Here is a 19,940-nt window from a genome sequence, read left to right as displayed (position 1 = left end):
ACGGGCTTACGGTAAACTGGCCTGCCTGGAGGGAGGGGCTGGAGGAGTGTGTGTGTGTGTGTGTGTGTGTGTGTGTGTGTGTGTGTGTGTGTGTGTGAAAAGGAATAGGCTTGTATGCAGATGGGCTTTCTCCTTCTCTCCTCCCCCAATCTGTCCCCCTCCTTCAAGCACCATCCTATCCTTTTTGACATGGTAATGGCTCCAAATTGATGAAGACACTTCACTCATTCAGTGACAACACTACTGGCAAGCGACATAAACACTTCCTCCACGCCTTCTCATCCATCACCCAGGAAGCCCCTCCCTTCTGCCTGCTCGGCATTGGCTGGCCGGGAAGTTGTTCAATCAGCTAATTTGCGGTTCTTTGGCCACTTTTAACGACCGCGCCACCTCTGGATTATCTTGTCATCCCCTGGTCTTAATCAGCGCTGATGAACTGCTCATTAAACTATTAGCCTCCTTTTGAACTTTGTCATGCTTTGCTAAAGGTCATATGCTTGTAATTAAAACTAATCTATTGGGTCACGCTTCTCTCTTTAATTGGCTGATTAGATGCAATTTCAGTAGCTTTTTATTCAGTGACAAAGAAAACACAAGCAAACGAAGAAATCATCTTCACGTTTGATGAATCAGAGGCATTTTGTAAGGAAATCCAAATAAAAAAACACCATTAAAAAAAGCAAATGCTGTACATTCACTGTTTTTACCAATCTTTCATCAAATTCTGCAGTGAGAATGATGATAGTATCTTTATCTATAGGTCTGTTTATTTTCCTACTTCCTGTAATTTTTCAATATAAAGGAGAGTACCAATATTGATTGGAACTAACTATCGTCAGAAAAGAAAGTATCAGAATTTAGGAGAGAAAAAGTTGGACTGATGCATCACTAGATACTACGCAATCATCTCATCCGCCTTGGCTCACTGAGCCTGGATGAAGCCCACAGGCTACGTTGCTCCTTCTATGTTCTAAGTTCCATGTTTTGGGATTTGATTCTCCTGCCATGACACAGAGTTTGATTTGAATCCGCAAAATATCTCTTTAAATATATTTATTTTTCTGGGCATTATAGTTATGAACTGCTACCTTTAGGATCTGCTAAACTAACTCTAATTTCACCACTGTGGGTTTAACTTGATTTATTTAAGATCTGATTCACAGACATTTTCTCCTATAGAAAGGTCAAAATGTGAACAGTTCAATTTATTTTCAGCTTGAAAATAACACTAAAAATTAGTATGAAGTAGCAGTTATTGCCATTGAAAATCATGGAAAACATTAGTGTAAATATTAAAGTAGCCGACTCAACAATTTCGTTTCAAGTTTGCACAAACCTTTAAGGTACAACCTTTAATTGAAGGTAACCAACACAAAATAGGCAAGTATCTTTCTAGTATGCAAACACTAGTAGGCTAAGATGTATCATATCAGCAGTGTGAAATTATATCTCTATGCTTCTCTGTGTGATTTAAGTAAACTAGAACCCGTCCAGTCCGTCTCACCTTTGAGCTAAAGAGCTCCTAGCTACCTGTTTAAGCCTCATTTTGCTGCTTCAGCACAACCATGCAGCAATGTCACTGTAGGTGAAAGAGTTGTGATGTCTTTAAAAGAATTCATAACATCCAACTGACCTTATACAGCAAATAAAAACTATCGATTCTCCCTCCCCAACACCTACTTTAAAAGACTTATTGTGGAGCTCCATTTCATCTAATCACTTGGCAAAAGAGTCCAGGGTCTAAATAAAGAAAGAATAAATAAAACAGTCCCTGGCCCAACGTGTTGCTCTCACCTTTGCAGATGAAATTACCCGAAAAGCTGTTACAAATCAATATAATCAATGCAATCAGCTAACTGACACAGGCAATCTCCTGCCAGTAAGTAAAATATCCCCGGCGGAGATCTTTCAATCTCTAGTGCCATAATTGCCCCCAAGGGTGACGTTCGGGTGTAGCATTTTGTACACTTAATTAAATTAGTGAGCTCTGTGGACAGGGTGGGTTGCCGATCTCACAGAGAACTGATAGATCTGGCCCTGAGCCAGTAATTAAGGCAATACCTTTCCTGATTACGCCAATCCCCCTTAATAAACTCATTATGCATTTTAACCCAAACACTCCCATGAATTAATGAGCACAAAGAAATCCCCTGGACGGAAAGAACGCCTTGATCACGAACACAAGTCATAACTCATCCACTCAACGGGGCAGACGTAATGTCCATATTTCTCCCTCTTTCAGCACCAGCCAAGGCTAATGTGGACTTGAGTGACAGCAAAAGTTCTGGGTCTGTATATATATATAAAGCTATAAAGGATCCCTCGTCTGGGAAGTAACAACAAAAACTTTAATGGGCAACTTTACAAGGTCTCACATGAATCATGTCTGAATTCACTGTATTTAAAAAAACAACAACTTTTGTGTGGTCATTTTGCAAGGATAAGACTACATGCTCACACCTACATGGGGTCCAAAACATATGTGTCCAATGATTTAAAGAGATCTAGGAACAGTGCAGGGTGGGAGCAGCTCTGTGCTGACCCATAATGCCTTGCTAATTAAATAATTCACTAATTGACTCATTGCCAAATCAATAAAGCCTGCAGATGGTTTATGGTGTGAGAGCTAAAATGTCTTTGTGTTTGAGCACTGGGGTTGGGTTGCAAATGAAACACACACACACACACACAAACGGAGAATCCAAACTGCAAGTGCATCCCCTTAACTGAACGGTAAGCAAAAGCACATGAAATTGGTGCTAAAATGTAGGCGAACATCGAGTTGACCTTGCGCTTGTCTTGTATGACATCATTTCAGCCCCTCACAGGCAGATGATAGTGAATATAAAAGGTGTGTGTGTGGGCACACGTTGGACCCATAAACACAGCTCCGTTAGACCCAGTCCCAGGGGAGTCTGGGATTTGTAGGTGGGCCAGAGAAAGAAATCAGCTGGCATATCATTAATTCAAGTGTAATGAATTCAAAGGGGTTGGTTGTGTAAAACAGAGCATATGCACCGTAGATATGTGATATGTTATGTATACTTTATGACCGGCCATTAGAGAGTGTGTGTGTGCACGCCAGTCAGGGTCAGAATTTGAAGGAAAGTAATTGGGACAGCAGTGACGTGTGACATCTCACTGATCTGAGTAGACATAAGGGTTGTAAATTTGGCTACATGAGCAGTTTGATATTTGTTTCCAAGGATGCACGCACAAACACACACACGCACGCATGCAGACGCACACACACACAAAAGAGATGGAAAGAATGGCCACCAGTGCTTAAGATATTATTGAATGAAGGTTGTGCTTGTTTGCCATGGGAGAGGATTAAATCAAACAGAGCCGACTTAGCGTATTTCTCATTTAATGTGAAACCGCATAACCATGGTGAAAAACGTATTCTAACATTAACTCTACAGTATCAGTTACACCTAAATGACTCGGAAATAACACTGTGTTAACAAGAAAGAATTCCTAAATGGTTTTCTTTAGTAATGCTCTTTACTACTCTACGTTGCCAAAGGTTTGTGGATCCACAAACATTTTACACATATTTGATGAACATTCTGATTGAACATCCTCCACTTGTATTAGGTCGGACAAAAGATTTTGGAACTTGGCGGCGGAGATCTGCTCTCATTTAGCCAAGAGTAGGGCATTAGGTCGGGACGACGTTGGGTGATGAGGCCTAGCTCACAGTCAATGTTACAGTTCATCCCAAAGGTGTTGGATGGAGTTACGGTTAGGTTTCCGTGCAGACCAGTGAAGTACTTCACCAAAATCAGAAAAGCTTCTTCTTTTTTTAAATGGACCTGACTTTGCACATGGATGCATTGTCAGGTTAAATCGGTAAAGGGTATAAACAGTACAAAACGTTTGCCCCAATGTTACACACTGTAGAATTAAGAATGCTCCAAGAAAGCCCAAACCATAAGACCATTATTTATTTCCCATCAAACTGTGAATTCAGAGAGGCAGCGTTCTTCTGGCCAAACCAAGACTTTGAAGATGGACTGTCAGATAGTAAAGCACGATTCATCTCTCGGACACGTTTCCACTGGTCCAGGGTCCAATGGTAGTGATTTTAGGCTTTAATTCTGCTGCTTAAAAATGACAAACCCATGTTCGGCTGGTTAATATTTTTTATATTACAATATAAGTACCTCTTGATTCCCTGACTTACTGGAAATCCTCCCATGACACTGCCATGTTGAAGATAGTGAGCTCTTCAGCACAACCTATTTACCTGTAAGTGTTTGTCGATGGAGATTCCTAGCTGTGTTTTAGATTAGCAGCTGATTCAACTAATTACAAGTGCTGTCTAAATACTTTTGACCATATTGAGTACATCATGCTGACTGTGTAGTGGGGGGTATTCAGTATTGATTCATGTACATTTCTTTAGGAAGGAGTCAGTTCCAAAATGTTATTAAAAACTGCACATGAGTGTTAGATAATGTTTATTTAACTTTTACTGTGCAGTGAATGGGAGGTTAAACATAATATCCCATAATCAAATAACTCACTCTTACTTACTCCTATCTGTGTACTCCCATCTACACTTATAGAAATCCTTAGTTTACCATCTGTGAGATGCCACTATTATTTTTCCATTGACAACATAAACATTTAAAGTCAGCGGACATATCCAAACTTAGCTTAAAACGATAATATATTTGAACAGTACTGTATGCCAAGTACCATTCCAACAACTAACTTAAGTCATTATCAAGATTGTTTTTTAGTTAATGTGGTGTACAAGCACTGCATTAAAAGAATTAATCTCAACTTAAAAGTCAAATTTTTGTGCGCCCAGATGGCTCAATAGGTAGAGCGTGCGACCATATATAGAAGTTCACTCCTCAACGCAGCGGGCTGGGGTTCAACGCCGACCCGCTGCCCTTTGCTTCGTGTCCTTCTCCCTCCTCTCCTATGTCTTCATCTTTCTTGTCCAAAATATAGGCTTAAAAAAAGCGCAAAAAATAATGTAAAAAAAAAAGGTCCAATTTGTTTTCCATCTAGTAATTGTTTTAGAAAGGTACCGTTTATGTCTGCTACTTCAGACTGCCAAACCCTTTAGGATGTGGGTGAACCCTGAGAGAACAACAGTGCGAGACCACATTCGAACATGACAGGAAACACAGAATTTAACGTAGCTGGAATGGAAAATGCCATTTAAAAAGACAATACAGTGAAAAGTAGAGGTTAAACTGTAAGGGCTGATATGACACTGGCGTGATTAATAAAAAGATGTCATTTGTGAAATGATTATTTACTGTTTAGGTGTGTTACAGTAACACCTGACCCCTTCTCCTTGAATAGTCTTCTTCTTATGCAAGCAGACCCTCTTCACTCTGTTTTACAAGGAGCCCATTCAGACATTATCAACAGTACAGAAACATCACCATGTAAATATGTGGAGCCGTGATGTTGGAGCACCTCTGTGTGTTTAAATGCAGCATAGCAGGTAAAGGAACAATGCCTCTTAACTTTCCCCCGGTAAAGACCAACAGTACGAGGGAAGGCGTGAAGAAAAGCTGAAGGCAAAGGTGTATATTGAGGATTACAGCACACGTGTGTGTAACCACAGGATGTTACACACACACAAAACACAGGAATCGAGATTTAAAAAAAAAATAAAGGGAACTGGACCCTATTCCTTCTTCTTCTTCTAGGGAATGAAGTCTGATATGTATTAAACTCAGGTAGCTTTCATCCACCGGAAAGTTTGGCAAAGATTTTTTAATATCCCTTTTCTTTTTTTAAATGCAAACTACAATTAGTAAACATCCCTTTAAGACTACAAAGCGAAGCCACTTCCCTATTAGAAGCAATAGTTGACCAATCCCAAAAGCATTATATTACAGGCTGGAATTAGATAAGAGGCCTTTCAGATTATTTCGTACACACAAATCTATAAGGACTACAGGAGTCCACTGTGACAAGTGGGCCGGATTGGATCATTTAAAATAAAAACTGATACTTTTGCCAAGCTCCCCAAACTGAGTGAAAGTCTGCACCTTAGGCGTTTACACACAAGTCAATAAATAAAAGAAATATTTTCAAACTCAAAATAATAGGCGTTCAGATGTGTGCAAAGCTTTCCAGGACCCCACATCCAGTTCACGGTGCATCAGACCATGTTGGTTTGGGTGTTAGGGCTGCGACTCTGCAGGTCCTGTACTTGGTCAAGAACCCAGTTGATGTTTGGTCTCTCTTGGGGATTTGACACCATTATGGAGCTCAGCAGCATCTGCAGGCCCTCCGAGTAACTGGGTACAAGGCAAAGACAAGATATAGCTGAGTTCAAACAAAACAACAAAAACATTAACCCAACTTGTGTTTTCAGATAGCATTTTATTCATTTATAAAAGGAAATTTAACTACAGTTAGATGGTTTTTACTGCATTTGAAAAGGCTCACATTAACATAGCGGCAGACTAACAATGGCTTTGAGTAAATACAAGGACTATTCAAATGGACGAAAATCTGAGTCTGCAATGTTTTTATTTTACATCAGGGTTTACGTCAGGGTTTACCCTACCATTATAAGGCTAACTGTACGTACACAATGCAACCGACTTGAGCTTCAAAGTTACTGGAAGCCATTATTTTTAATGGAACACGGCTTCTCTCAGCTGCAAGAAGTGGGAAATCCATCGGCGTCACGTTTCGGGCGCGTTGAGTGTCAAGCAGAAAGTTGAAACTAGGTCAACTTTATTGTAATGAGCTATGACGTAGTTCAGCGGCCAACGACCAGCAACCAATCGAATGGACGTCCTTTGCTCTGGCTGACTCCAGAGAAACATCTGATCAAACATAAAGTGGCCGAAGCGGCAATGGCGTCCTCAAACTTTCTGAGAAGCGTCCTTGACAGGGCGGCTAGAGCTTCTTTTGCAGCTCACGTTAGCTGCAATGTGTACATACAGTAAGGCACTGCGCCCAAGCTGTTTTAGGAAGCACCCAGGGCGAATGAATGTGAGCATCAAATCTAGATCAGATCTAATGATTGCAGTTGGTCCTCAGTGGACTTCTTTAACAAGTTTTTTCTTTAAGCTCTGAGTGTTATTTAGTTATCTGCTGTTTGAGACACAGATATGGTAACAACGGTCTAACTCTAAAATGACATGAAATTGCATTTCTTTAATTGAAAAATGGTTTCTTGAGGTAGGACACCTAAAGCTCTAGCCAAACGCAATCATGCAAAGTCTTCCACAAACTCAGGGAAAACACTGTATGTTAATTTAGTTAATTTTGTGGCCTCTTGTGTCCTGAAAGTTACACATAACTACAGTACTACCACTACCCAGGGACGTAACAGAAACTGATACATCAACGGGAAACGTGCTACACTGTAAGGCAGTGTTATAGTCTGAAGACTGACCTGCAAGACTGTGGGATAGTCACTGGATTCTGGACAGCCAGGGCAACACTGTCCCCCTTCTGAAATACCATGTCATATGGCCCCTCCAACATCATCATGCAGTATAGCACACATCCAAGTGACTGGAATAGTTAAGTAAGACATCAAAAGAAGAGAAAAGACGTAGTTGGTGAATTGTCCAAAGTAACATTATGATATGGTTTTAGAGACTTACTAAAAGTCACTTAAAGGACAATTCCTGCACAAAATGAACCTAGGGGCTAATAACACATGGGTACCGAGTCAACGTTCTCTGGGATTTTCATGCTACTTGAATGTGACCAGTTTCAGCGCAAACCGCGAATCAGCTTGTGACGGGCGCTGGCAAAGTAATAGGAAATTGCCATCTTGGGAAAACAGCCATGATCAGTCGAACGCCGTGCAGCCAGTAACATAGCACAAGCATGCCGTTCGTCGTTCAACTGGTCATGAATGTTTTCCCAAGATGGCGCCTGTCTGTACAGGCAAATGTACAGTCAATGTTTCGGTTTACATGTAAAGACCCTCATTATGCTAAAGTGGAAGTGTGATTCTATTTTGAGCCTCGTTAGGGGTATAGAAATAGCGATATCTTTTTACTTTACCAGTAAACTGGTAAACTTGACTTCTAGCGTTACAAGCTAAACAGCAGTTGCGCTAAAACTGGTCACATTCGATCATGAAAACAAATCCCACAGAATGGTCGACTTGGTACCCACGTGTCATTAAGCCATTTTGCTTTGCTCAGTTCATTTTGCGCTGGTATTGTCCTTTAGGAAGACAACTAGCACAACATACAAAATCAATAAATAACACAAATCTTTACCCAGATATCAGTGCGCTCATCTATAATGCAGTGGCTCTCTACATTGAAGAGTTCAGGAGCCCTGTAGGAAATGGTGCACCGCTGAGCTGCCCAGTCCTGTATGGTCATGGCCTCTCTGGTTCCTCTAACCTGAAATTAACTCAGTTTTATTCAATTCATCACAGGGTAAGCAGTGTTTCTTAAACTTTTTTTCAATAATGTACCCCCTTTGAAATATTTTGTTCATCCAAGTAACCCCTGACCAGGACAAAATATGTAAGGAGGTACAAGACAGCGCTGTGCCATCAGTGCCTAATTTAATAAACAACAATATTGAAACTGAAAAACACATAAAAGCTACATTTTAAATATTAAGAATCCCTGAATTAATTCATTAATATTGTGTATTGTGTAACTATTTTAGGAACTATGCATGACTGATCTTTTTTTAAATTAACATTATTAACAACAATTAACTACCTGCAGTACCACAGAAGGTACCCCTAGAGGTACAAATTAACCCATTTAAGAACCACTGATTTAGAGGATCTACAACATAGACAGCTGAAAAAAAAGCACCTATGCTGCCCCTCAATCTTGAAATTTTATGTTAGTATTTATTCAATGACAACTGTTGAAAAACTATTTCTGTTGTGTAGAGGGGAAAAAAAACTAAAGAGCAGAATTCCAAATTTCCTGTATAAGTGTTTCAAGGGAAGCAATCAGTGTCGTAAGCACCAACACCAGCAAGTTTTTGTTAATCACATCTGTGAAGTAAAATACAAGCTCTGGGCTAAGACGAAAAGTAAGCTACAGTAACAAACGTTGGAAGCATATGATGAAACTTGAGAAACTTTCTCCAAGAAGAAAACAAACATGTTTTGTGCTTTAAGATGAACCCCCAATAACATCACTTAGGCTTTTGCTTGTTACATAGCTAGGGGTCCATTTTGAATATGTGGTTGAAATGTTACTCTGCCATGTAGAGGTGACATTTTGGAACTTATTTCTAAAATAATGCCAAGCATAATGAGTATTTACATTATCTGCACAAGGATGTTTATTTGAAGTATTTGAGAGTTATAAATCACTCGGTATTAATATTAGCTTGCTTGGATCACATTGTCCTAATTTAAAAGACCTAGATTCTGACATATCTTAATTTCATACTAGTCACCAACATCTAGGAAAAATGTTCAAAATGATTTATTAATATCAACAGACAATATAATGAAAGTGATTCTCTTTCTTACACAGCAAGAGCCCAATCTCCCTAATCACGCAGCATTTAGCTTTTGATACAACTTAGAGACAGACTGTGGGGATCTGACTGACCTCAGGCATCAATTAAACTCATTTGGGCTTAAGTGTTTGAAAGTATCAGAGATTATAAAGTCATTGGTAAAAACTTTCAAACTCTTCATAGACTCTGTCCCCTTACCTCAATCCTGGCCCGGTTCATAGAGCCCAGGTCCATCAGGAGAGGCCTGTCATCCTCATCCAAAAGCACATTTGTGGGCTTCAAGTCTCTATCGAATTAAAGCAAACACATGGCATTCAGTGTACATAGTTTTCATGTCTGCAATTGTGATACTATTAAAAAAGGAACACAAAAAAGTTGCCATTTGGGAAACTAACATTAATGTTTAAGTGTACAATGCAATGTACTCAAACTAGATGTTGTACATAAGTCCTGACTGGTAAAGTACCCTACCACTGGTATGTTTTTTTTGTGTGATTTTTTCAACAGTGTGAAATTTATTAATTTGGCAGAAATTAGGATTAGTGCTAATTTTCAATGTTTAGAGGTCAATTTTGAGCACTAATGATAAAATATCAGTTCTGTCCATTTAGTAAACTTAGGTAATTCATATTTAGATTGCAGAAATTTTGTCATGATTACTGTATGTATCTTACCTGTGTGCATAGCCTTTTTCATGAATAGCCTTCAGTCCAGAGCAAATGCCACGCAAGATTTGCAAAACCTGTTTTTCTGGCATTGAGCTCCCCTTGTCTCTTAGCTTCTCCAGAACAGACCACAAACTGCCTTTCTGTTAAAGAGCAAAATATGAGAATCCGATAATTTCCTTCAGGGTTATTCTGATCGTACCATCTTCTGCACCAACTTACTCTAATATAAGGTAGAAGTAACCATGCTTCAGTCTTGCCTCCACGATCGACAAAGGTGTGTGCAACCAGGCTCAGGACATTAGGGTGATTAAAAATCTGATGCATCTCCACCTCTGTCTGAGCCTCCTGACGACCTTCCCTGTCATGGCACAGGATCCTCTTCATGGCGTAGAAGTGCCCATCCTTTGCACCCTCTACCAGATCAACATAACTGAACCCACTGAACAGAGGACACAGAGAAATTAGAGATCAGGAGGATCATATGAGTCTTAATTAGACTTTAAGGGATATAATTTGTTCATCTATCAATGCTCTCAGCCATAACCTTGTTTGTTCCTACTGAAGACATCAATCGTTGAAAACAAGTCACAAATATACAGTTCCATTTTTGGGGGGCACTATCCTTTTTCATGGATGTTCCTCAAAGGAGGAATACATAGTGCATTTTATGGGGACTCCTTTCAACTGAAATTTGGTGTGCTATGTATTTACTGTAGAAGTTTGATGTATATTAGAATGACTCAAAATAAAAGTACCGTAACTAAAAAAGATGTCCCCAAGGTCAACACTGAGGCTCACTGATGTGTTTTTAAAAGTCTAAGTGGAGTTTAACAAAAAATAAGTCAAACTGCTATCTTACCCTTCGTCTAGTTTCTGGACAAAGTAATACTTTTTGTTATCAATGGTGATGGAGCCACGGGAGCATATGCACAGGGTCTGTCCCATCCTGACTGGCTCATTGTTCAACGCCAAGCTTTTAAGGGCCTGGGAGAAGCAGGACATAAATAGTTATTTGAGAAAGACAGCCACAGAAATATAGCAAATAATGCTACTAGCTAAAACATTCATTCATGAAAGTAAACTGCAAGATAAGCTTTACGTCTATCGTAGAAAAAAGAAACATTGTCAATAAAACGTAAACTGTTAACGTTAGCTAACATAACACATCAAAAACCTATAACGTAGCGTTAGCTTCCAACGTAACTTACAAGCTAGAACAGCGAAAAGGCGACATTAACGTCGATTTTAACGTTAATCCCAATAGCGGTGGAATTTTAATTGACTACCCGACGCTAAATATAACAAACATATGCTATAATTGGTTGCAATGCGTCTTTATTCTTACCAGCTAGCTGTCTGTTTACCAAATAAGCTTACTGTCATGTCTCCATCTTTCTCTTCCTGGTTTTAAACGACGGCTGGCAAGCACTGTATTGGGCCCATTACCACCATCTTCTGCTTTGGAGTGGGATAGAGCTTAAACCCTATTAATCTTGTTTCTTATACCCTATAAAATCAAAGAAAATGATATTACTTCTATCTCTTGTTCATATTACAATTCATCACATACCATTTGATACATGTACTTAACTTTACATAATATATTTAAATGTATTGATTAATATTTTTCCAATTTGAAATACACAGGCCTACAGCAAATTTGATAAACCCTCTGCATATCTTTTATTAATGTATTTTGTTCTCTGTTCCAAGCACTCCTGAAATACGAGTTGGCCTCTCCTGTGTGGACTTACAGGAATGGCCCACAAGTTTTATTGATCCTTTCCATGAGAAAACTATCTTAATATTGTTTTTCTTAACTAAAAATCCTCAAATATGCCCACCATTCAACCTTATGGATTCCGGTTAAGCCTACGTAAAGGCTAGGCTAACCACAAGCCTAAGAAAATGCGTCACATTCATTTTGAACATTAATAAATAATTAAAAAACAACAACCATAGAATAACAATTGAAAATAACAGTAACACTATGACTTCAGCAAACTCTGCAATATACATAAAAAAACTAAATACTCAACATAAAAAAATAAATATTAGCCGGTCCAAGCCAAATGTATGTTAATCTACACTACATTTTAGTTCTACCGTCTCTGGTCAAGCATTTAATTAGCGTTAACTCAATATTATAAAATGAAGTCAATACGTCCATAGACTATGTACTACTCACAAACAAGTATCCCGGTGCTACTTGGTTACTGGACAGAGGGCTTCTGGGGCACCATCTGGGCATTTTCCACAAATTGACGTGACGGGCAGGAACCATCACTGCTGACCCATCTCACCCCGGACAAAACCTGTTCCAGCTTCTCCCCTCTGGGAGACGCCAAAAAGCAATGTTCACCAAAACCAACAGATTCAAGAACAGCTTCTACCCACAAGCCTCTGATCTCTCTGATGAACAGCTGACTTCTGACCCACAGTATCAGGTTCAATTCTGGTCAGTAACCCAGTAATAACTGTCTCTACAGCACCTGGTTACTGGTTCCACTTATTATTCCACTTATTTGGTATTATTCATCATTGCCATTCTCACAACTCACTTATTATTATTTATTTTTGTATTCATCATTCTCATTTCCTATTTCAGAACTGTTCATATGTTCATATTGTAATATAATAACATAATACTATTTATCCCAGTTTGCACTAAAATAATTTTATTGAACTCTTCATTGCACTCATGCCTCTGTTTCTGTTTAGAATATATTGCGTATATATGAGTGTGTATATTTTTGTTTTGGTTGTTTTGTATGTGTAAAAACAGTGTGACTGTGAGTAACGATGATCCAAAGGAAAATTCCTTGTGTGTGTCCTTATACCTGGGAAATTAATCTGATTCTGATTCTGATTCTGATGTCGCTATTCTTCTTCTCCTGTCATAAACAGTGTGTACGAAGCTTGTTTGGCGCACAGCGATTGAAGAAGACTAGCGGCATGAGTTACCTAAATCCAGAAGAAAAAAAATATGGCGGATTACGAGAGTAACAGAAGGGGTGGCACCGACGACGGAGGTGATATTTGTGCTGTTTTAACGTCTAAATTGTGGCCGACAAAATAAGCAGTATTTAGCGTTAACTTAATTGTTCAGCTTATCCATAAAAACTACGTCAGCTAATGTTAGACTGAGGAAATTGCACACATTTTAAGCTAACGTAGTGTTAGCTGCGGATAATTGGCTAACGTTAGCTAATGCGAAGTAACGTAAATGGTTTGCGTTGTGTTAACTAGTTAGCTATGGGAATTGGGGTGGCTGTAACTTCACGGCTAAAGTAACTGCTAGCTACGTTAGTCAGGGAATATGTTGAATATTTGTCTTCAGCAGCCTGTCTCTTGCTACCTTGCTAACCTGGCGTTAGCCTAGCTAGTGTGCAAGTATAGAAGCAGGTTAACAACGTTATTTGATCTCATAGCCTGCGTACAGCACTCTGTTTACTTTTACCACGATGTTGTAGGTAGTTTCTGCATACACAGTTCCCAGGTGGACTATTACGACCCAAAGTTAAATGGGAGGAACCTAAGTTAGGCTAACGTTACATTTGGCTAGTTAATGGCTTGAAACCTTAGCCACACAGGTAAAGGTTGTATCTTATTATTATTCTCCAGTTCCCAGGAAACAGTTGTTCACCTTGGTGAGTTGTCTTGCCTCAAGCAGGGCCGCAGGAGGATGGAGACAGAGTGAAAACTAAGCCTGTCTCTTGTAGCACTGTGGGAGAAGGGACCGCAGTCAAACGCACATCCCAGCATCTCACACCTGAAGATGAAGACGAGTCCTCCGCAGACCCACCAGCACCCCGCAAAGTCTCCAAGATTGGCTTTAGCATGAGCAATCCGATCGGGAAGAAGTCGAACCCCATTTCTATCAAACTTGGAGCATCAGTGAGTGTGTAGTAATGCATTATAACGGATTTAACACATACTGCTTAAGTTTTGCCCCCATTGTAAGTGGTGTTTAAAGAAGTAGCCTAGTTATTTAAGAGTTTTAATTAAATGAGAATTAATCTATTAATACATTAAGTAAAGAAAAACATGTATCCCCAATCTGTTCAAGAAACCCAAAGAGCCAGTACCATCAGCTCCTCCAAAAAAGTCAGGGATGGCGTCTGTTTTTGACGAAGATGATGTAAGTGCACAATCACGCGCATTAATGTCATGGTTGTTCAAATTCATAAACAAATGTGTAAAAGCTTACTTTAACTTTCTCTCGCCATGCAGAGTGAACCTGAGGAGATGCCCCCAGAAGCAAAGATGAGGATGAAGAATATTGGCAGGTGAGAACACGCATACCTGTTCTTAATATTATTAACTATTGCCTCAGCTTCTGCTTTCATTAAAAATCAATTTTTTTAAATGGAACGCTAGATTTCACATTTAGTTATTTGTGAAGTGACTAATCTGCTTTCTTTTCAGGGAGACCCCGACATCTGCAGGACCCAATTCCTTCAACAAGGGCAAGCAGGGTTTCTCTGATCATCAAAAGCTTTGGGAGAGGAAGATGAAGGCCCAAGCAGACAAATTGTAAATGACTACTGTAAAGTTGCCACTACAACTACCACAGTTTGTCACTTAAGAAGGATTGTGTATAGTTTAAACCTTGTCAGTGATATCTATAAAGGCTCAAATGATTCCTTACTGTAGCCTTGGTTTTGACAACTGCTCAGCTTTATGAACATACAGTAAAGAATACTTTAAGCCCTCTATGATATTATGTGACTGAGCTCGCGTTTATGTTTCTGACCACTACCGGCTGATGCTAACTAAGAAGAGAGGTACCAGTGTCAACCCTTTGTGATGGGAGGTGGGGTGACAGTGGTATGGGACAAAAGAATTAGCCAGAATATTGTTAACCTAAAATTTGCTACAGTTGCTTTCTGCTGGCTAATTAGAAAATCTAGCATCTTAGACCCCCCCCCCCCCCCCCCCCCTGCCCTTTTTGTGACATGCTTGTTCCCCACTGAAGCTGTCTGGGTGTGGAGCTGGTCAAGCTCTCAGTGTTGCTTGTCAAATATTTGTGTAAAAATGTACATAGAAGTGTGATAATGTTTTATTTTTAAATCCACAAATGGGAGTGTGTGTGTGTTTGAGTGTTGCCTAATCTTGCATGTTTGGCATAAAGTAGACATACAAATGGATTGTTTCTTTTCATTTAGTTTCGCAACAACAATGTACAACCCTTTGTTATCACCAGCTATGCCACCTTAGTCCTTTGTTTGCTTTTTATGTTAGTTTAAGCTTTGTGTCAGTATTTCTGGTTTTGTTTACTCAATACTGTATTTCAGTTTGATTTACTGAATCTGGCAATTTAAAAACAAACAAATGATGTTCTGATGGAAGGACTGCTAATGTGTTTTTAGTTGACAACCGTGTCATGGCAGCCATCACCTAAAAACCTGGGTGCTGGTGATACTTATTTTGAATGATTTCCAGGGGGTTAAAATGCCGGTTAGCAATGATTAGATACTTTTGCAAACTCTTTTCATCGCCTCTTTCACTTCAGAAATAGTACGCCAATCCTTTTAGTTCCAAAATTATGTGGTACCTCAGTGACTTATTTTGTGCCTGACACTTTTTGGAAAATTCCCTTGATCAAAAATATGAACTCTGAATTCCTCTGTAGGCTAAGTTTTGTGCTTCCCCAAATGAATAACAAATATCTACTGCCGTTACTTGTTTTCTTCAACAACTCAGTCAAATACATTCTTTGGATGAACTCTATTGTGTCAAATGTTTATTGCAGACATGTCTGCTGTGACCATACATGATGTACTAAAGCTGATATACATACAGTCATATAAAAGGTGATTAGGTTTAATTGTTACTAGCATCCATTGTGTAGACATATTTTTTTGATGGACTAAAAGAAATACATTAACTGTTACATGCTATACATTATTTTGCACTGTTAAACAGTTTATCTTTAGTACATATGGAAATTAAAGACCAGAGTACACAGCATTGTCCTCTGAGAATGACACAAAGAGTGACATACTTTCCGCTACATATGAAAATGAGACTTCTGATTTGGCATCCTTACAACAATGAAAATGACCTTGACGCTGTTATTCATGTGTTGCCCTTGCTTGCGAACGGAACAGTTTAATCATTGCTCCTGCATGAGTGAAACAAGCTTCACTCTCTGATCGGGCATGGCTTTCCTCAAAGACCTCCAGAAGCTGCTGTCGCCTGAGGTCCAAACCAGACTGGGTAGCACCTTCAAGGCCCTTTGGACCAGTGTGGGCAGCGGGGGGTCGGGCTGGATGAGGGATGCTGAGGCTCTGCTGGTCCATATTAGCAGGACTTTGAGGGAAGAGTTTTGCAGCAAAGCCTAAAGATGGACCGAGCACCAAATCAGTAATGAACTGTAAAAAACGGTTAAATATAATACACATTTAGGGTTAACCACTCACCTCAGATTTCCCTAAAATCAACGCAGCAATTGGTTTCATTTGATGTCAGTAAATCAATAAAATGAAACCAATTTGGCCTTTTGAGAATTGCGTTGGCACAAAGCTACTGGAATGAATCAGAGTTAAATGCAAAGACTATGAGGCAAGCCGAAACATCTTGATTGCCCCCTGGTGGGTAGCTGCAGTTTAGGGCCAAACTAAAAGTCAAAGTACTGTACATGGGAAATACATAATCCCAAAGATGGTTTAGGTCATTTTAATTAGTTCTTATCATGCTGATATTTGTTCAAGTGTTTATTCTGATAAGTTTTATTTGGTAATATGTGTAAAACAGGGTAAAACGTCATGATTGAGAGCTGTGATTGACAAGCGTTTGGTCCGGTGGGTGTATGGACGGGACTTTGATACAGCGGGTCCACTGCAGGATCACTAGGCTACTGCGCAGACTCGATTTCCAAAATTACAAGATGGCGGCACCCTTATCCAGTATACTTTGGCCTTACTTTTGTGTAGTGGGAGGAAGTGAAGATGCGTTGTACATCTTTTCTCACAGTCTATGGAATGAATAGCCGTGGTTGCAAGGAGGGGCCTATAAAGAATGCCTGTGTACAGGGTCTGTATACAGGGTCCAGAATTATGTGCTACGTCCTTGTGAACACGGCATCAGTCGTATTCTCTCTGGGTAATGTAGGCCTACCTGGATTCCTGATTCCAGTACAAACACAGCATTGCTGTTAGAGAGGTAGTCAGCTGACAGCAGACAGATAAGCATTCGGCATCTCTGCATTGCAAGGATCACATCATTTGCATATGCTGCAATACAAAATGGAAACCATCAAGAACGTTTGCCGCCATCACACGGGGACACCGACACACAGTTGAGCCTCTGACCTCCTCCAGGAAGCACGTCCCTCTCTAGCAGACAGAGGCGATATGCCCACCGGTCCTCTAACACATGGGGTAGCAGCACTTCTAGTGGTCTATGGATCGAGTTACCCTCCTCAGTGTTCAGCGGGTCCATGCTGGACAAACATGCTTCCAATAAAAGCATTTTGTCAATTTACCAGCGTAGTAGCATGACAATAAAATGCAGATATCATACATTAAATGTGTAGGCCTACCTTCCTCATCTGTGTCAGGTCCTTTCTGGGAGGAAATGGTCAAAACCTCAACCTCAGCTGTTGGGGGGCTCCACACATACGACAGAAGCACATCAAACTCTTTCTCATCTTATTTGTGGTGGTGGATGAGACAATTTTGAAACCACAACATTAGGTTATTTCATGTATTCCCGTTTCACATGCAAGCGTAGTAACACTGATCTAGACATGTCGGCTTTCATCTATTATAAGTACAATAACATAGATCAGGGATCTTCAACAGGGGGTCCAGGACCCATAGGGGGTCCTCACAGTCAATGCTGGGGGGCCTCCAAATTGTTGTAAACCTTTTCAAAAATTAAAAAGTCTTAACATGAATCCAAAATAATAATAGCAAATATAAATCTCCACTGCTTACTAACCTTTCAAGGTTAGTAAAGTCCAAAGGTTAAGCCACATCCTGTGAAGAAGAGCAGCTGAGTAGCTCTGTGGTCTTTCTGTCTTTGGGTTTCTACTTTATATTGTGTGTGGGGTTGTGTGTGTCTTTATTCTGACCTTCATCATGTAGTCCATGTTGGAAGTGGGATCTGTAGATAAGCTGTATTTCCAGCCATTTCACATGCAAAACCATTCCCAGCCCAGCTACCAGCAGCAAAGGCACAACAGGATACCCAAACAGTGACGGCCATTTTACTAAAACCAAGTCAAAAATGTACATTAGATCGTATTATGAAATGTAAATCATCTAGAGCTGCAAGCAGTTATGACGGGGTCCAAGCCCCCCATTCCAGTCGCCCTTGATGCCCCGGGGAGCATTCAAAAGCAGAACCTAAAGCCTGATGGTGGGGAGGCAAACGTCAGTATATGTCAAGAGGTGTGAGCCGCAAGGTCTGTGGTACATTGCTGTTGCAAATGTACCAGTTTAACAGTTCTCCTTCATGCATATACAGACTACCTTCACCGATACAGAAACGCCCTAAACACGGCCCGGTCCTACTACCACTCACATTTCATACACTCCGGCTCCAACAACCCCAAGACTCTCTTCTCTACAATGAACAAACTTCTTAACCCCCCCTGTCAACATTTCTACAATCTGAAGTTACACCATATGAAATTACAATAGTATGTTAGCAAACAGTCAATTTTTTTTCTAACTTTGTTCTGTGTTTACTATGGGAATTGCCTCAGCATAGCAATAGTTGCTCACGCCTGGGTAATTCCCATAGTGAAACACTTCACTCTGTTATCAGAGATTCCATTAAGTAACCCAATGTTTTAAACACACCAAGGTATCAGTTAGTGGATTTATTGCAACTGTGTGAACAGGGGTGTTTTGAAAATGGCTATAGAAATAAGTGTCACCACTGATTAATGATCACTGATTACATTTTTGACTGTCTGAGATGGAGCATTTTCAGTTTGAGCAATGACAATTATTTGAGCAGCAACGTAACAATGTTGTGACAACAATACTTTGAATACAAGAAATGCATGAAGGTGAAAATAGAAACAACAGTAGCCTACCTTTCATTTTCTCGATGAGCTTGATGCTGACATTGCTGTTTCCATGAGTATTGTTGGCGATGCAGGTATATGTGTGATTCTGGTTCAAGAGTTGTGGAGTCACCTCTTTTATGCTGGCTCTTCGTATAACCTCAAGCACTTCAAATGTTACTCTCTCCTCACTGAATCAGGGAAAGGATTTAAGCTACCTTGCATTCCAATAAACACTTATCATGCTAGCCAGGCTGAACGTTAATGTTTAAATCCTCAAGTCAAACACTGGTGCTGCACACAAAAAGCAACAATAGACAAAGGGACTGCAGGGACTCACTGTTGCTTCTCCATGCGTAGTAGAGTCATATTCTCCATCTTGCCACTGTAGTTAATGTACCACCTCACCTCAGGCGAAACATCTGCCTCAAAAGGAAAACGTGCCTTACACATCAGAGTGTGAGACCGACCTAGAATGAGCACAAAAACATACCTATTATAATCCAACCCTTCAGATGTTGGATAACAGTGTTGACCTTTGAGTGACAACCATCTAAAGTAGATATTATATAAGTGGGATTATACAATTTGGATGTACTTACCAATTTCCACTTCCTCTTTCATGTTGCCATAGGGATAAATAATGCTGGGAGGGTCATTTGATTCAAGAGCTGTTTGGGAATGGGAAATTAAATGACACAGTTCTGTATTATAATCTGTCTAGTTTACTGTGTCAGATGTTCTGACCTGGTTTTGTCCTGAGCATAGGCGGAAATCGCGAGGGGGGGGGGGGG

General features: G+C 40.0%; 3 protein-coding genes across 7 annotated transcripts in view; 1 reads left to right on the top strand and 2 right to left on the bottom strand.

Annotated features, from left to right (window-relative positions):
• Positions 1–6,028: 6,028 nt before the first annotated feature.
• Positions 6,029–11,589, bottom strand: stk16 (serine/threonine kinase 16). 3 transcript variants are annotated; one of them, XM_034875444.1, is made up of 8 exons: positions 11,470–11,589; positions 10,984–11,108; positions 10,344–10,563; positions 10,131–10,264; positions 9,655–9,742; positions 8,235–8,363; positions 7,391–7,512; positions 6,029–6,278 (listed from the first exon to the last, which is right to left on the bottom strand). In XM_034875444.1, exons 2-8 carry the CDS (start codon positions 11,067–11,069, stop codon positions 6,140–6,142), a joined length of 918 nt encoding a protein of 305 aa, XP_034731335.1. In that variant the 5' UTR covers positions 11,070–11,108; positions 11,470–11,589; the 3' UTR covers positions 6,029–6,139. The 3 variants fall into 3 exon arrangements, with proteins under 3 accessions (XP_034731335.1, XP_034731327.1, XP_034731344.1); XM_034875436.1 differs by having other exon boundaries at positions 11,502–11,520; XM_034875453.1 differs by lacking the exon at positions 11,470–11,589 and adding an exon at positions 11,333–11,351.
• Positions 11,590–13,002: 1,413 nt separating this feature from the next.
• pcnp (PEST proteolytic signal containing nuclear protein) lies at positions 13,003–15,853 on the top strand. The gene is made up of 5 exons (XM_034873577.1): positions 13,003–13,156; positions 13,798–14,021; positions 14,194–14,265; positions 14,358–14,413; positions 14,553–15,853. The coding sequence occupies exons 1-5, from the start codon at positions 13,111–13,113 to the stop codon at positions 14,662–14,664; spliced, it is 510 nt and encodes a 169-aa protein (XP_034729468.1). The 5' UTR covers positions 13,003–13,110; the 3' UTR covers positions 14,665–15,853.
• A 2-nt stretch (positions 15,854–15,855) lies between these two features.
• LOC117945830 (interleukin-18 receptor accessory protein-like) overlaps positions 15,856–19,940 on the bottom strand; it is a 7,996-nt gene continuing 3,911 nt past the window's right edge. For 2 of the 3 annotated variants that reach the window (XM_034873553.1, XM_034873563.1), the window contains exons 6-13: positions 19,749–19,817; positions 19,487–19,616; positions 19,177–19,337; positions 18,205–18,342; positions 17,671–17,778; positions 17,441–17,584; positions 17,247–17,362; positions 16,221–16,467 (exon numbers count right to left, since the gene is read on the bottom strand). In XM_034873553.1, coding sequence (XP_034729444.1) covers positions 16,243–16,467; positions 17,247–17,362; positions 17,441–17,584; positions 17,671–17,778; positions 18,205–18,342; positions 19,177–19,337; positions 19,487–19,616; positions 19,749–19,817 — 1,091 coding nt within the window. In that variant the 3' untranslated portion in view covers positions 16,221–16,242. Of the gene's footprint in view, positions 16,468–17,246; positions 17,363–17,440; positions 17,585–17,670; positions 17,779–18,204; positions 18,343–19,176; positions 19,338–19,486; positions 19,617–19,748; positions 19,818–19,940 lie in introns of all 3 variants that reach the window. The other variant, XM_034873543.1, reaches the window with a different exon arrangement.

The sequence above is a fragment of the Etheostoma cragini genome, chromosome 1, assembly GCF_013103735.1.
Source record: "Etheostoma cragini isolate CJK2018 chromosome 1, CSU_Ecrag_1.0, whole genome shotgun sequence".
Classification (NCBI taxonomy): Eukaryota; Metazoa; Chordata; class Actinopteri; order Perciformes; family Percidae; genus Etheostoma; species Etheostoma cragini.
This window is presented reverse-complemented; position numbering and strand designations above follow the sequence as displayed.